This window comes from Ursus maritimus, unplaced genomic scaffold (genome assembly GCF_017311325.1).
Source record: "Ursus maritimus isolate PB19 unplaced genomic scaffold, ASM1731132v1 scaffold_2, whole genome shotgun sequence".
Lineage (NCBI taxonomy): Eukaryota > Metazoa > Chordata > Mammalia > Carnivora > Ursidae > Ursus > Ursus maritimus.
The window spans coordinates 85914286-85932603 of record NW_024424452.1 but is presented as its reverse complement, the minus strand read 5'-3'; the positions used below and the strand labels follow the sequence as shown (position 1 = coordinate 85932603).

Sequence of the window (18318 nt, the reverse complement as noted above, 5' to 3'; positions counted from 1 at the left end):
ATGCACCCCTGCCTCCAGACGCCTGCATTAAAATAGCAATAATGAATATTCAAAATATAAAAAGAGGCCATGAGAGTTAGTGTCTGTTGTGACACCTTCCTCGATGGTCTCATTATCTACAAATCAAGCATGAGAATTTGCTTTCATATCTTTTTTTATGGTAATTAATGTTTTACCCTGGATCACGCTTTTTTCTTCCACACAGATCCGTAATGCCTCCTGCCCGGCTCTTTCAAGATGGAGGATAAACCTGTGGGAGAGCCTACTCAAGTGGCGTCTAAATTCAAACTTTCCAACAAGGTCGAGAGCACAGGACACTGGCTGGTGGAAGATCATGCTCGGATATGGGAAGTTTTAAAGACAGAAGAGGTAAGACAACTCTAAATGACTCAGTTGGTACAATGATGGATTTTCTTTGACTTGAGACTCTAGTTCTTAGTGTAGTCAGCACCACAGGCCAGCTTGGCAAATTTTTATTCAGGGGCCAACCATGAATGGGGAACAGTAAGTTAGGAGTGTGTTCGTTGGACATTAATAACTCCACAGTGACTTAGCCAAAAGAGGTGGCACTGACAGGTAGGTCCTAAAATATACAGGTAGACATTCTCCTTGTAGAGTCCTGCCAATCCTAAGTGGGAAATCAAATCATGGTGAGAAAGTTAATTCCTAAGAATCAGTCATAACAAGTGGAATTATATAGATTCATTGTTTGACAGCATGAGGCTCAGTGTGTCAGGGCTCTTTGGTTGCAAGCAACAGAAACTGACTCTGACTAATTTAAGCAAAATGGGAAATTACAGGAGGATATTGGCAGGTTCACAGAATTGATGAGAAGCTTTGAAAGCTAGGCTTGGAAGGAAGACAGGAGCCGAGTCAGTAAGAACTGCTCAGGGCACTACCCCTGGTATAAATTCCAATCTTTTCCCCACCCTCTCTTTATTCTCACATGTGTCTGCTCAAGATACAAAGCCATGGGGGGGGGGGGTCATGGCCAAGCTCAGTCACATGTCTTTTTCCTGCTTATTCTGTAAAGAGAAAAAGAATCTTCCATGAGAGAGCATTATAGTGAGTCCTCACAGCTCTTGTGTTTGGAGTCCAAATGTCTAATAGCCACTGGTTGTGACAATTCCAGTTCAAGAAAGTAACTTAACAGGTGCAGTCTTAAACATGTGAATACTGCCCAAGCAAGTGTTAACCCTCTCTGTTGGGTTATTTGCCCAACAGGTTTTTTTTTTTTTTTCTTAAAGGAATAAAACTCCACAGGGAGCATTTGAAGTCTCTACATAACCCCCCTAATAGGACCAAGACTGGGGTCAGAAAAGTGAGGTGCTGAGGGCACACAATTTAAGCAAGCACTCACTCTTATGTTTGTGTCCTATACTTGCACGAACTTGAGAGTCAGTGTGCCCTTATATTTTCAAGTGCCTTGCTTGCCTCACCCTCATGCTGGCTCTGCCACCCAATTTAATTATTTTCCCCCTTCCTGCCACCCCCCCGCCCCAAGGTAATCCCTTTCCTGAATTAGGCATTCGCCATTCTTATGCATATTTCATTATGTATGGTACATTCCTGTTATCCACATATCCAATGTATAGTAATGATTTACATCTTTTCAATTTTGTGTAAGTTTTATACCACATACCTACTTCTATAGCTTGCTTTTTTTTTTTTTAACTTAACATTTGGTTTCTACCTTATCTGTTTTCTGTGCTCGATACGTGTAGTTCTAGCTTATTCACATTTTACTGTTCTTTATATTCTATGGCTTGAATCAAATTTATCTGTTCTCTTAGTAACTTTTAGGTTTTTTTCAATACAAGGTAGTATAGTACATTTCTTTAGCATAGACACCTGGCACAGGCCTGATGGATTATAAAGTAGGAAAACCTTTCATTTTACTAGTTTTTATCAGATTGATTTCCAAGATGAGGACATGAGTTTATATCCCCACTAGCAGCATATGAGAATTCCCCCTGCTCTGTATCTTCGCCAGTCACTGATCTTGTCAGCCCTTTAAATATTGGCTGATCTGATTGTTTTGAAATGGGATCTCGTTGTTTTTACATGAATTTTCCCATATGGATCATCAATGATCCCAGCACCATTTTTATTTTTTTATTTTATTTTATTTTTTTATTATTTTTTTAATGTTTTTTTTATTATATTATGTTAGTCACCATACAGTACATCCCTGGTTTTTGATGTAAAGTTCGATGATTCATTATTTGCGTATAACACCCAGTGCACCATGCAATACGTGCCCTCCTTACTACCCATCACCAGTCTATCCCATTCCCCCACCCACCTCTCCTCTGAGGCCCTCAGTTTGTTTCTCAGAGCCATTTTTAAATGTCCATAATTTCTTCTTTAATTGGTAATGTTCTCATGTATCGTATTTCTTTACATACTCTTCCTGTTGATGTGATGCTCCCTCAAATGTTTTAGCTTTAAAGGAAACACGGATGTGTAATTGGGCATGTGCTTCTACTGAAATACTGCTCTTTGAAATTGTTTTGGCTGTTTTTGGAACTTATATTTTAGATATGAATTTAGGATAAACTTGTTAAGTTCTGTGAATACGAAGAAAAAGGAAAGTCTGCTGGAAATTTGATCAGCATTGAAATACGTTTGTTGATGAATTTGGGGAGTATCAACAATCTTTATGATATTCAGTGACTATCTTGTCTAATTATTGACTTCAGTGGGCATGCTTCAATAGTTCACCCTCGCTGCTTCACCAATATTTTATCCTATGCCCCTTTGCTGTAAAATTTTCATAACTAAGATTAAGGAAGTTTTCCCCCCTTTCTTTTTTTGTTAAATGTTAATTTCTTTACACTGTAATATTTGATATCTACAAGATCATATACATGTAGGTTATAGAGTATAATATTAAAACAGACACTTACGAGTTCACAATGAACTTAAGAACTACCACTTTACCAGTTTGTTGAATATTTATGTGGACTCTTCCACATCCATCCCCTTGACTCCTTTTCCTGCAAAGTTAACCATTTTCCTGAAATCTGTGTTTGATCATTCTTTATCTTTTTAAAAGTTTTTATTGAATATGTATGTATCCCCAAACAATATTGTTTAGTTAAATAAACTAGTTATTTGGTTTTATATATATGATACAGATCTGATTTCTTTGGTGACTCATTTCTTTCACTGTTTCTAAGATTTTTAGTAGTGATTCATTAATTTTTTCTGTTGAATAATGTGCCATTATGTAATTATACCATGATTTATTTATTCATATGTTCATGGACATTTTAATTATTTAGTTTTTGCCATTATGAGCAATCTGCTAAGAACGTCTTATACATGTCTGTGCCCTGGTATAAGAGTGCTCCATGTGGAAGAATCTAGGTTAATACCTATTCGGTGAATTTTGTAGTTGGGTATGTGCAAGTTATGTTTTGCAAGTTATTGCCGTATTGCCTTCCAAAACAGTACCCATTCACACTCCCACGAGCAGTGCATAACATTTATGTTATTCTACGTCCTTGCTAACTTTTGTAATTGTCAGATTTCTTAATTTTTTCAGTCTCGTTGGTATAAAGTAGAATCTCATTCTTTACTCATCAATTCTTGATAAGTATCACTCCATCTTCAATAATTTTTCTTTCTCTCTTTCTCTTTATAATTTACTTTTCTGAAGGTCTAACTATAGCAAGAGTCTTTCTTTTATTTTTTGTTTTTGTTTGAGGATGCCTTTATTTTGAGCCTACTCTTAGAATGATAGTTTAGGTGGGTATAGAATTCTAGGTGACTTTCTTTCAGTACATCAGAAATATACCATTGTCCTCTGCCTTCCATTGTTTCTGTTGTAAACTAGCTAAAAGTCTAATTTTTATTCCTTTCGATGTAATGTCTTCTCTAACTAGCTAGATCTTCAGTACATTTTTGCTGTTTTGTAGTTTCATTCCTCTGTGTTGAGGTGTGGGTTTCTTTTTATTTAACCTCTTGGAATTTATAGAGCTTCCCAAATGTATGAATGCTATCTTCCATCAGTCTGGAAACATCTCTGTAATTTTCTCTTCAAAGAATTACTTTTGCTTCATTTTACTTCTGTAACTCCAACAAGATTTATGTTTGTTTTTCACACTCTTTTCTTCTGTCCCTTAACTTCTATTTTGGAGTTGCTATGTTTTTTTCCTCTCTGTGTTGTATTCTGATTAGTTTTAGATCTATTTTACAATTCACTAATTCTTTCTTCAGTTCTATCTAATCTGCTCTTTAACTCAACCATAGGGTTTTAAATTTCAATTATTCTATTTTTTACTTCTAGAAGTTCTGTTTTGTTCTTTCTAAAATTTTCTAGTCACTTTTTGATGTCTTGCTTTGTATTCCTGTTTTTATTTTTGAGGCTGTTTGTCAAGAACTGTGAAGGCTATGAGATGTTATGCTATTTGCAAGTTAACTTGCCAAGGTTATAGATACTGAAAGAAGACATGAGACTTCTCTGTCTCAGAGACAGAAGAAACAGTAGCCAGAGTGTCAGCATGTTTTTACTGGGTCCCTCTATCGCAGTTCCTCCAGCGCCTAGAAACCTGCCGAAAAGGATCACTGACTTTGGGAAACTTCCCAGTTTATAATAGTAAGCCTGCACTTTCTCCTAGTGGGAGATATTACCTTTTCCTTTAGGTCAAGGTTAACAATAGGCTGCAAACACAGGCCTGAAAAATGATCTGGGTAAAGATCAGCCAGGCCTTGATCTTTTGGCATAGAAAGCAAGACATACAGAAACAAGAGAGACTCATGGAGGAGTGTTTCTCAACAATATTAAATATAATAGTCTTATATTCTGAGTTGGCAATTCTCTTAACTATGGATCTTATTTTGCTGTCTGTTCTTTCTGTTGCCTTTTGCACATGATGTTTTGTTCCTTTGTGGTATTATGCTTTTTGACTGTGGGTTCATTTTTCTTGGAATGAGGGAGTTTTCTCTGTGAAGAATTTGCATTTATTTCTGGAAGCACTACCAACTGGAAGTCACTTTAAAGTAAATTCGTAGACTCAGACTACTCAATGTGAATACAGGCTGAAAGCCTCTGTGGATGGGTGCATTGGTGGTAATTAGTTCCGAGGGAAGTTGACTCCTCCCTTTCCAATCCACCTCTGCTCCTATTCAGCACCATATTTTAAGATAAGCAAATTTCCTGGTACTGTGGTTAGGGGGGGCATGTCATTCTTGGTTCATCTTAATGCAGAGGGAATAAATTTTGGGGTCCTAGTTTTATGCAGTGGGGATTCCCTGTAGATTCCCTCTCTTGAGCCAGCCCCCAGTTTTGTCTGTTAGTCCCTGTGTCATTTAAAGTAATAAAACCTATATTAGTTAAAGTATCACTACTGCTGTCTCAAATATAGTAAAAAATTTAAGTGGCTTAACACAGTAAAAGTAGATTTCTTACAGTCACATAATAGCCTAACACTTGAGTTCATTCTTAAAGGAAAATCATACATTAGCCCAGCAAATGGGATTTCAGAAGAAGAATGTGAGAAAATATTCCTGGAAGAGGGAAAACCATATAAAGGGTAGTATTAGAGAGAATGTCCTACAGTTTGGAGAATTTGTAGCGGAAAAGGAATGACAAGAGATGAAGCTGAGAGGGACCAAATAATGAAAAGTCTTATGTGCTCCACCCAGAATTTCAGAAATTATCCTGTGGGCCTTGGGGAGTCAATGAAGGGTTTTAGGCAGGGCTAGTGACATGGTTAGATTTGTTTTTTAGAAATGTGACTCTGTCAGACATGTGAAGGACGGCCTCGAACACTTCAAAACCTTCTCACCCATTTTGGTCTCTTTCTTTTCCATCTACATTGTGCTAGTCAGGGCTCAGTGGGGAATTATTTGGGGCTGTTCTTTTTTCAGGATGGGGACTCTCTCTCTTCAACTAGACCCTCTGTCCTTGAGATCATGTACCTTCGTTTTAATTCTACTGCACTATAATCCCAAAGCACAGGCATACTACTGGACACAGGTTGAAATAAAAACCTGATGATTGGTTGACAAACATTTTCATAGTATTTATGTAATCGTGTAGTCATTATTTTACACTAATATGTGGTTGCTTTAAATTGTTACATCCACCAAAATATTGCCAGCAGTGGGTATAAAGGTGATTCATTTGATTCACCATAAAATGACACTTAGTGGTGGTGACATTTTTTTTTTTTTTTTGTCATTGCTGATTGAATTTGCATCGAGTCATCTGCCGTGCCACTGGACTTAGCTGCGTCCAGTGTTTTACATTTGTGAGAAGGCTGCCAAGATAAGCAATGTTGTCTTGTGGCTATGGAACAGAGATGTTCTCTGTGTGAAATTAAACTCGTGAATGCCTGTATGGAGACTGGGCATATGACCTCTCCCTCTCTATCCAGCTCAGGAATGGGGCCCCACACTGTAACATCACATTATTGGAGGAAGAAATAGTAATGTGTTCATCATGCATGCTTCGGAGATTAAATCACACTCATCATGAAATGAATAAAGTAGATGTATCATCAGTAGTGAGAAATGGAATTTTGAGACTGAATAATATTCAATTGGGGTCTGTAAGTGAGGGAAAATATCATTTATTGAGCACCTTCTCTGGGTCAAGAGCTGTATTTAGTTGGCACTTTCATATTCATCAATGTATTTGTCACAGCCAGAGGTGTAGTTTTCATCAGGATTTTGCGGATTAGAGGTGAAGGCACATACTCAGAGAGACATAGCTGGTAAGTGGCAGAGTAATGTTCAAACTCAGGTTTGTCTCTCTTCATTTTTACACTCTTGTTTCCCCACAAAGTTGTTTACCAAAATTATTTAAATCAATTTGATTCTACATTTGGTTTCCTTGCCCAGACTTTAACTAATCCTGGCCGGGGCAGGACCCTCAGCTCGATAAATGGTACCTGTTTTGCTTTCATAGAGCTTGGCTCTGCAGTGTCTGGCGTGAGTAAACACCAACGTGCCCACTGAGTTACAGCTTTCTTCCACTCCTCAAAGCGTTGTCCCGGTGTGTGTGCCTGGGCTTCCATCTCAGCTCTCTTATATAGTATCCCAGTGTCTCATGGAAACTGCACCCTGCCCTTAACTCCATCCTATTTAAATGGATTCCTAAAATTCTGCTGAATTCTTTGTAGCTCTCTTTTCTGCAGAGCTGAGCTCTGCTCCACATCCCCCAAGCTGTTGATTGGGGTCCCATTGTGAAGAGTCTGATTGTTTGGAACCTGGATATTTCCACCCATTTCCTGAACTCTTGTCACTTCCTTGGACATTAAAACTTGCCAGAATCGCATCATTGTTTTCCTATGTCCTTGAGACACTGCTCACCCAACAGTCTGCTCTTACCACGGGCATACACTTGTCATCAGGGAGTCTCTCTAGCTCCAGTCTACCAAATTTATATCTTCTTATTTTTATCCATTGGCTCTTGTCACCAGAGTCCCAAGTTGCCCAGTGTAAGACCATCTGAGTTACGGCCTGACATTTTTAACCACAGGGGGCTATTCTGGATGTCAGATCTTTCATCGTGGTTACATTTCAGTGTTGGTGTGAAAGGTGCTTGTGTACCACCTCTTCAAAGAAGACATCCTTGACCCCGCTGGTCAGGGTTAGTGACCGTACTGTGGTCTCATGATACCTCTGCTTATCTATCTTACAAGACTCATCACATGAGTGGGACTTGTATGTTTACATATTGTTGTCTCCCAAACTAGAATGTAAGCTCCTCAAGGCCTCTCTCCTGTTCATCTGTGTATGTCCAATAATATTCAGTGTTTGGCACGTGGTAGATACTTGACAAAAATATACAGAGCGACTAAGAGCATGGACTCTGGAACCAGACTTGCTGTGTGAACTTGTCATATTTCTTAATCTCTCTCTACTTCAGTTTCCTCATCTATAAAAATGATACACTAATGGGGTTGTTGTGAGAATTAATTGAGTTATAGTGTGTACAGTGCTCAGAACAGTGGCTTCTACATAATAAGCAATAGATGATATAGACTTATTATTGTTGAACGAGTCTGTGATGGGGGAAGAGTACAGAATGTTACACCGTATTGGCCTATCCATTGTACAGAAGCTGTTTTGAATCCCTGCTATCTGAATTTAGGATTCCCCCTACATTCTGGAAGGCCCCATGCTCCAGGATCTTTTCTATGTTTTTCAATGACTATAGAATTTGAACTGATGGACACAATTGCCTGACTGTAATGAGACTTCCCTCCGTAAAGTTCCTACAGAGCGATCTCTCACGCAGGAAGAGAGTCAACCCCAACTAAACAACACTGTGTCGAGATACACAAATAATTTTGGTGTAGTGGCCAGATGTGGGTGTTTCAGAACCACTGAACTCTACTCCCCCCTTAGGCTGTGTGTGAGGTAGGGTGACAGCAGTGTGCTTGCTTGCTCCTCAGGGGCAGGGTTCATGGATCAGAGTGGACGGCTGGGTTCTAAACCTTGTGTTCTGCTGATTCAGGTGGCTCAGGTGATGATTTCAACGGGACGGCAAACCCTTCTAGAGGATGAAATAAGATAGGATTGATATGAAGAGAGCTTTCTCCTGTAAAAATCTCTTAGACAGTTGTAATCAATTTAGCCTGCTCTGTTCGGTTCCTAGTTCCAGAATAAACCTTGCCTTTACCATAGCCAGATGTGAACATTTCTTTATATTTTGATACAGAGAGTAAAGGAGACTCCAGGTAAACTTAGGAAAAAAGGAAGGAAGGAAGGAAGGAAGGAAGGAAGGAAGGAAGGAAGGAAAGAAGGAAGGAAGGAAAGAAGGAATAAAAAGAAAGACAAGTTTCTTGAGGGCCTGGAAGTCATTCATTCATGGGGCTCACATTCATGGGGGATCTTAAGTCTCCAAGAAAAAGTTTGTGAAGCAGTTCTGTTTCAGCCCATTGTTTTCCACAGTGTGTTCGCTATAAACCTCAGCTCTCTTTTTGTTCCCTTGAAAACCCCATTATGTCAGGAAAAGCTTGGCATGAGGCAGTAAAGAGGCAGGGGGTGGGGGAGAGGAGCTTACAAATGGAAATCATTTCCATGAAAGGGAAAGGAAGTATCTTCAGTCCTTTAAGCTTGTCTCCCCTTCAAGGGGGCACATACGAGGAAGAAATGACATTATTTAAATTTGTTCTTGGATTCCAAATGCAGGGTATTTGGGAGTGGTTCATGTCTTCCCACAGCAGTGAGTAGCTGTTTTAAAGGCCCATCCTTTCTCAGGGGCCCAAGAGAGGAAATGGTTGAAAATCTTCACTGCGAACTCTTCCTCTGTGACCTGGCATCTGAGAAACTCACCTGATTTACGTAAGGGGAAACCCTGATCTAGGAATCTCAGGAAACTTTATAGATGAAGAAAATTTCAGTGAGGTAAAGATTGGGGGGGGGAGCGTTGCTGTTTGGAAAGGGTTGGCATTCTTTTTTCCCCCTCTTTTAAGAAAGATTTATCCATCTATTTTAGAGAGAGAGAGCAAGAGCCTGAGTGCAAGAGTGGGGGAGGGGCAGAGGGAGAGAATCCTAAGCAGACTCCTAGATGAGCACAGGGCCCTACACGGGGCTCAGTCTCATGACCCATGAGATCATGACCTGAGCCAAAATCATGAGTTGGGGGCTCAACTGACTGACCCACCCAGGTGCCCAAGGGTTAGCATTCTTTAAAAAATTGCACTCCGAAGTCAGTAGCCCCAACGTTTTTGCACATCGTGCTGTTCTCTCTGTTTAGAATGCCCTTCCCTCCCTTTCCTTAGCTAATATTTACTCATCACTCAGACTCTGGGAATTTTCCTTGATCTCCATACACTATGTTATGTGCCCTTGTCATTTTCCCCGTACTCTTTTTTTTTTTGAAAAGCACTTTGTTTCTTCTTTATGTATATTTATCACATTATACAGTAAATGTTTATGTTATTATCTTTTCTAGTGTACTATGAGCTCCTAACACGAGGAACTATGGTCTGTCATATTCAAAGTTACATCACTACACTGTTGAAGTGTTTGATGAATGAATGAATGAATGAATGAATGAACAAAGGAACAGGCAGATAAACAACCATTTTCATATGTTGATAAGAGCACCTGAGAACACCCAAGTGACAGAATTTGGTGGGGGGGGGGGTTAGTGGTGTTTTCTCTGATGTCATAAAAGGGCAGACCCAAAGCCCAGAACTGTATGTTTTCTTCTGTGGCTTATATTTGCCACTAAGAGGAACCATTACAATTTTATTGGATTTCTGAGAAATTAACAACATGTGTGTATAATAAAAATACAGTGACAAGAAAAGCAAATTGCCTGATGAAAAGAGTCCCCAGTAAACAGAATGACCTCTCCACCCGCTCTTGTTTACCCTTATGGTCAAATCATGCTTACAAACGAACTCATTGTTGCCTCAAAACTTTCATTTTAAGTAGGATGAATGCAGGGCGAAAACAAATCTGAATTGTTTCAAAGTAAAAATGTCGATCAAGGGAGCTAAAAACGGCAGAGACTTGAAACATTGTGATGGAAGAATCCTGCCATATCAAGGTGGGAGGAGAAGTTATTTTTAAGGACTAATTGAGGGTGGTAGATCTGTGAAAGCAAAACAGAGCCAGGATCTCCAATGGGAGAAGTATTATAAGCCAGAAGTATTATAATTTACTAAGAGAAATGCAAACTGCTGACAATACTGTCACCGAAAGTGAGCGGTTCCACAATGGGCAGGACTTCTTGGAAGAAATGTAGCAAGCCCCTCGGTACAAAGTATCATACAAGGACACGCAATCCCTTTTGTGCAGGGATCAAGGTGTCACCCTTTTCTGAAAGGAGGCAGGGACCACAAGGAAGAAGATGCAGAGGCTTAACTAGGTGGGGCTTGAACTATAGAGCCGCACAGGTGTGGCCATTAATCAACCATCAGAATTTGAACTGAGAGCTGAGATCTATGGAGAAAAGAGCCAAATTATTCATCCCTCGGTTTCATTTTTTTTTTTTTTTGAAGTGTGAAAACAAAAACCCAGGACACTGCAGAAATCATAAGTGACAGCTTGCTTTTCAATATGGCTTTTAAATATCTAGTCACCTTGTTAAATCTTTTCACACCACCACCGCAACACTGTAGTCATTGTAGGACCAGGAGAAAACTTTCAGGGGCCAATCTAGTCAGAATGTGGCTTGTCCATTTGTCATTCTTAACCAGCTGGGGGTCTCTGCAGTTTTTTGATGCTATTTTCCATTGCTTCCATGGTTGCATGTTTCTTTTGCGGTGGAGAAACAGCCATGGCATTAGCTCACCACATAATTCTTATTCTTCAGCTAAATTAACCAGAATGCTTGTGAATGCAGTGCCCTGGTTAACTTAATTTTCTGCACATTTATGAGATAGCCGACATGACCCACAGCAAGCCCTTAATTGATGTTTTTAAATGATTGCATACCTAACATATGTGAAAGTACATTTGTTGCTCAAAAAGTGCAAGTTCCTTCCAGACATGATAGGGTTTGAGGATGTAGGCCATAAAGGGGAAAGCCTCATAGATTTTGGACCGAGCTAGAATTTGGTTTGAACATGGGTGTGTTATTTACTGGTGGTATTATCCCAGGCAGTAGTTAATCCTCTAAGCTTCAGTTTCTTGGTCTGTAAAGTGTGGATAATAATGTTCTTCTGGGGAAGGCTGAGTATGCAATGTGTTGAACCATCTACGACAATGACTGGCGCATAGCAAGTGCTTGATAATACTATTTCCGGTTTTCTCTCTCTAGTTAACTCAGGATTGATCACAAAACCACTTGAGTTTTGACCCTTTGAAAAGTCTTGAATAGAGTGAAAGTAATATGCAGAACTATTAACATTTGTCAATTATAGATAGCAGTCATAATGAACATGATTATATATATTTGTGTTTCTGTGCCTGTATTACAACTCTAAAAATGTAACATGTCAAAAGTAAAGAAATAAAAGTAAATCAAATGACAGATATCATGAAATGAACCATCTATAATAAATCATTTTCTACCATAGTAAATATAGACTAGTGAAACTGAGTCATTTTGCAATCAGTATTTGTTGAGTAACCACCAGGAACAGGACTGATAAACCCCTGCATCGTGGAGCTTACAGTCCAATGAGGAATACAGATCAAAACAAACAAACATAAAGGCATCACACATGCGGTCAGGGCAGTTAAAGGAAATACAGGGCTGTAAGGGAGCACATAGGAGTCACCTTTTACCCGAATTTTGGAAGGTGAGGAAAGGCTAAGGGTAATAGTGGTGTGTAGGAGGACGTGATGTATCAGACAAGACGTGGAGGATGAACAGGGTGAATGACGCCAAGAGATGTGAGTAGGGAGGGAAGTCCTTGGCGCATGCAGAGGAAAAAGCGTGTGCCAAGGTGCTGGTGCCTAGAGGGAGGGGGAATGAAGAGTAGTTCAATATGGGTGGAAGATAGGCTTCAAAGTGGAGGAGGTAGGGGGAGAGGAGTCTTGAAAGGAGGGCAGATCATGAAGGGCTGGAGGAGTTTCATGCTTCTTGGGGAGAGTTTGCTCACCAGCATATCAAGACCGTTGTCTGCCCCTGTTGGTGGGGTCTCCATTGTTGTACTCATACCGTTGGTGCCCAGGAACGGATAATTCATGCTTCACGTTTGATGGAATGCTGTGTTTTCTGAGGAGCCTGAAACTATGTCGCTCGCTGTTTTTAGTGGACAGAAACTTATTCTAACTCCTTCCAGTGAATAAAATGAGTATGGAAGTTCTGTTTATTACATATTTTCAACCTAAGAACTTTCACTGATGGATCGAGACTGTCCTGAGGTGCGGTACATTTCTGCCTGCCATCAACAGATTACTGGCAGTGCCTTGTTTAATGTCCTCTTGGACTTAACACAAAAACAGACTTGAAGATAGCCTTTGGGAACGCAACTCGTAAGTAGATGAGCTTTGTAATGAAAAGTTAACTCTATCATATTTTTTGTAGCCTGCTGTTAGCCTCTCCCATCAGATGGATCAATGTTTGTGTCCCCGATCTTGAGGTTAACTGGAGTTTTTGAAACCAAGAAAAAATTTTACAATCTGCAAGATTTTTCTTTAACAAAACCAATAGCATTTGTCCATTATCCTATGGAGCTGGGATACATAGCATTTGGTTTGGAGAATCTGGAACACAGTTGCACTGGGGCAGAGATGACATTCTAATGACAGTCATTCACAATATCTGATCATGTTCAAACACAGAACCATTACACATGGTTTCATAATGGAAAATAAATGGGCCAGACAATTCAGTATACACAAACCATCTGGTGACCTTGCCAGTGACTCCTCAGGGAGGGAGTTGATAGGAAAACTGATGATCTGAGATTGCGATTTGCCCAAATTTGGAGAATAACATCATTATCCTCTAATTCCCAATGGTTGCTCCATGCACTTGGTTTTCCACAATTGTATAAGATTCTCAAACATCCTAAGCTTTGCAAACTCTAGTTACACGGTAAAGCTCCTGGCTGCTCTATTTTAATTTGGGAGTATACTTTTTATTGTCACTTGAATTCTTCATGATGACAGTCTTCCCTTTCTTCACTCCCTGCCCTGACCTGCCTCTTCCCCTCATTAATATTGAGAGAATTAACATTAAATTTAGAAGTGGGATGTTTGAAGGAGTAGATCATCTTTATAATTTGTTATATGTGTCCAAGAAAAAATCTTGAAGCTACAACTCTTGGTAGCATTTTTCTTTCCTCCAGTTGCATTTTTTTTTCTTATTTAATGTGATCAGTAGTTCAAAGCAGAGTCTATTTGTTCTTGGCTCAGTTTCCACCCCACTAGTTATGACTTTAAGACGTATATGTGGAATCTTGTTCTCAGAGGAAGATCTAAGGAGACCCTGTTATAAGCATGGGGTTAACCACCATAAGGCACAGCTGGTGCAAATCAGCATGATACAGCAATAGCTCAGGGTTATTGGCAGAGCCTGTGTTCAGGATTTAATAGTAAAGAAAAGGGACTCTGTACTGTAGGTTAGAGAAGAATGGGAAAGCTAGGGAACGCGGAGGGGAGGATATCAAAGATAAACAGGAGAGGGAAGACATTGAAAGAATGGGGGGTTTTCCTAGTGACCTCAGAAACAAGCAGTAAGGGGGAGGAACCATATAGTATGTAAAGTTTATTAAATAAAATGATGTTCGTATATAATCCTTCATGGTTTGGAGAGATTTGGGGGCACCTTATTTTATATACTATGTTCCAGTCCTTTAGGAGGGTAAGCAGAGGAACTGTGGGATAACTTGATAGCCCATGAAGAATTGGAAGAGATTCCTTTTTTTTAAAAAAAAAAGATTTTATTTATTTATTAATTTGATAGAGAACACACAAGCAGGGGGAGCGGTAGAGGGAGAGGGAGCAGCAGGCTCCCCGCTGAGCAAGGAACTCGATGCAAGACTCAGTCCCAGGATCCCGGGACCACAACCCAAGCCAAAGGCAGACACCTAACCGACTGAGCCACCCAGGTGCCCCGAACTGGGAGAGATTCTTGAAAGAGATTGGGAAGAATAGAAATTCTAGAATGGGAAGAGGGTATGGATTCGATAGCCCAGATTCTCTGTCCACAGTCTGATTTGATGTGTGTCATCCCTAGTTCAACCATGTCTCAGATTTTGAATAAAGATATACATGGTCAGCATAAATCTGAGTAGGGTGACATACTTTCTTAGATCATTAAAAACAGGCTCAACGGCCAGAGGATTAGCTGTATCCTTCCCCGAGGCCTGGCTTCAGTGCCTTTGAAGGCAAATGAGCAGTAATCGGTGGAGCAGTTTTTGAAAGAGAAGGTCCTGTTCTAGCCCCTTGGCAGAATTATACACCTGGCACTGGGATCCAAGAGCCTCCTGTAGAATCTTTTCTTAGTCTGTCTTTCAGGGGACACTGGTAGGTGGCGGAGAGGAACAGAGAAGGTAAGACTCCCTCCTCCCCTACAGGAGAGACTCATTCTAGTAAGGGAGCCGTGTAGCTGCCCATTTTCTGGAATCAGGGATTCAAGGTGGAGTTTCTTTTGTGGGGTTGCAAACTCTGAAAAAACTTTTCAGATTTTCTCTTGAAATCTGAGAGCTTCCAGTTGCAGTTGTGCTCAGATGTCAAGGTATGTCAGATGGCTCCCAAGGCTAATTCCGGATCTACCTTGAGTGTTCGAGATAGTCCCCAAGGCTATTTCTGGGTCTTCATATGACTGTGGATTCTGTTGGAAACTTCAAAAACAAGGAGGTAGATAAAAGCATGAGGAAAGATCATTTGTAAGTTTGTTTCTTCTTATGAATGCTGGAAAGGTATCAGTGTTGGGCTCTGTGACCCAACTGAAAAAAAAAAAGGAGGTATTTTATGTACAGTATGTGGGTGAAAGGACATATTTGTGAGGGGAGGACTGGGGTAATTTGAGGAACTATCAATTTATAGAAGAAAAGAATCAGTATCTAATTAGCATGGAAAATGCTCATATTGAATAGTGACTAAAATATTCATCTGGCTTAGTTTTTACAAAAAATACTTGGTAAGTTATAAAGGGTATAGAATTTGGTTCCAATCTCCTTCCTGGGGTAATATCTGTAAACAAGTAGCATATTCTTAACATATTAAAAGAAATAATTTTCTTTCTTCCTTTGTTTTTTTTTTAAGATTTTATTTATTTATTTGAGAGAGAGAGAGAGCACATGCATGCGTTGGCAGGGGGCAGCTCCCCACTCAGTGGGGAGCCCAACCTCGGGGCTTGATCCCAGAACCCTGAGATATTGACTGAGCTGAAGTCAGACACTTAACTGACTGAGCCACCCAGGTGCCCCAAGAAATAATTTTCTTTAAAGAATTATCTTAGTGGAAAAATGGATTCATAGTACCATAGCTTTTTAAGAAGAAATGGAATCTCTCTGAATATGTAGCTCTTTTCTGTCTGATGACCAGTCTAGCAGTTGCATAGGTCATTGAAGTCTGCTTGGTGTTATTATTCTTAATCTCTTTGGAACAAATACTAGGTAATGTCATTTTGCCATTTTTAATATGTTTTGTGTCATTTTTTCAGGAGCATGATCAATTTGAACTAACACATCTATTTTACTTTGGACCAGTACCCCTTGCTATCAAGGGCATCCATTTTTGAAACAGCTGTTTGGGTTGAGGGATGCAGATGTGGCCATGAAACAGATCAAAGCTAATTGGCCCTCAGGGTAAACAAGCTCATGACCTTGGCCTCATTAGCCCTGTGCTGTAACTAGCTGAAGTAACCTGCCCTGGGGGAAAGTTCACTTGCCTGAAGATGCCCCAGCATTTGGAAATTATCCAAGAAGGCTTGTAATGTTACTGACCTACCCCTTTCTGCCCTAATGATGAATGACTGGCTGGTTGAGGGAGAAGAGGGGAAAATTCTGTGCTTCCCCAGGGACTGGTGACCTGGGATCAGCATCAGGTAGAAAAAAATGCAAGAGTTGGGCTCTTTTGTAGGGTTTGTATCTAGGCCAGTGCCAGTGGATGTTTTACTCAGATAAATGTGGATGAACTTGCTCCAGAATGAAAGCCACTGCGGTGGGTTTTGACCAATAGAAAATCTCCCTGTGTGTCACAAACATTGTGAGACTTTCCTTGCAGTAGACTCTTGAGTCTTCGTCTTGCCTTATCTCTTCACACCACTGGGATGAACAGTTGCATATCCCGCACCAACCTGGGACGGACGGCAGAATGGATTGATCAGTACAGCCTGCAGACTGTATGCAGAAACCAGAGGTTTTCCCAGGCCCGCGAAAACAAAGCCGTCATGCTGTTCAGTAGCCGCGGCAGCTCTCCAAGGTCTGTTCTCCGAGGCTGGTTTATATTCCTCATCCTTTAAGGCCTATTGCTAAGTAGCTTTGTTAGTATTCCCTCCTAACACCTCCCTTCTAGCCTTCTGATTGGCCAGTGGGGTGGGGAATGGGGGTGACAATGCTCCTTCTGACTCTTTCTGGAGCGCTGGGACAACATTTGGTCCCTCGTATTCTCAGGCAAGGGCTAGTTCCTCTTCCCAAAGTCCCTTTTCTAAAGTACAAGAAGAAAAAATGAAATTCAATTAAAAATCCAGATGAAGCAATTATTACTCTTCTTCTTTCCACTTCCCCTGCACTCTAATGCACAGTGAACGCTTTCTGCAGGGGCCAGCTTCCTCCTCTGTGTGGACTAGAGAGCTTCCTCTCGAGGTCAGCGGGCTAGGGTGTTACCGATCGATCGCTCTGCGACAAGCTCTTTTTTCTGCCCTCATTGGCCACACCCCCAATTGCTGCTGAAAATGCTAATTTAGAAACCCTGTAAAATAATAATAGAATATTTATTGTATTTTTAATAATGGGGGGCACAAATAAGAAACCCAAACTGGTCCCTGATCTCTCCCCCAAATGGTCCCCTATCCTGGGAAGCCATCTTTCCACCCCATCTCAAAGCCTTTTCCTAAGATAACCACTGCTAACCATTTTTGAGATTCTTTCACACACGTGCCTGAAAGTAACTATGTGCCCACCTCCGCATGTGTGTGTGTATATTAACACGTAAGGGATCACACTCTACACACGGTTCTGTAGCTGGCTTTTTCTCCCTCGTGATGTATCTTAGAAATCTTTCCATATTGGCACACACAGAGCCATCCCGTTTTTTTAACCGGTCCATAGCAATCCATTATATGGGTGTGCCGTTTTTATCTAGCCAGTCCTTGTACCGATGGACATTTTGATGTATTTTTAAAACCACGGCAAGTAATACTTCGGTGACCATCCTTGTACATATGTTTTGTTGAAATATTCCTTGGATATCCACAAGATAAATTCCTAGCATTGACATTACTTGTTCAAAGGGAATATATGTTTTTAGGATTGATAAGTATTGCCTAATTGTGCTCTAAAAAGGTTATGCCTGCTCATACTCTCAAGATGAAAAATATCTATTTTGCATAGGAAGAAAAATCATGTTTTTCAGACTTGTATAGCTGGTTTCCGTTTCTGTTCTTGGAGTACTCTCTCTGTTTTAGCTTCTGGACATCTGATACGTAAAGCAGTGATGCTCACGTCCTCTCCCTTCCCCCGGCTGGAGGATCCATCCAGCTCTGAAGAGTCATTCTTGTCCTACATCTTAAGAATGTGCTGCTCCAGAAAAGGTTGGGGGTTCTAATTGTGAGGATTGCCCATTGATGGTACTACATCTCTGAGGACCTGCCCCAAGGACACCAGGGCTTCAATTCCAGCAAAGCATCTGGATGATGAGGCTTGGCCATTTCACGTCGACCCAGGCACATGGCATTTTGAGAGGTTATCACCAGCTCCACTCCCCATCAAGTCTGTGAGGCAA

At 40.5% G+C, this 18318-nt stretch overlaps 1 protein-coding gene across 1 annotated transcript in view; it reads left to right on the top strand.

Moving 5' to 3' along the window:
• The first annotated feature begins 237 nt into the window (after positions 1 to 237).
• The window catches only part of RGL1 (ral guanine nucleotide dissociation stimulator like 1), a 158840-nt gene continuing 140759 nt past the window's right edge, over positions 238 to 18318 (top strand). Inside the window, exon 1 of the mRNA XM_040636294.1 lies at positions 238 to 369. Coding sequence (XP_040492228.1) covers positions 238 to 369 — 132 coding nt within the window. The remainder of the gene's footprint in view (positions 370 to 18318) is intronic.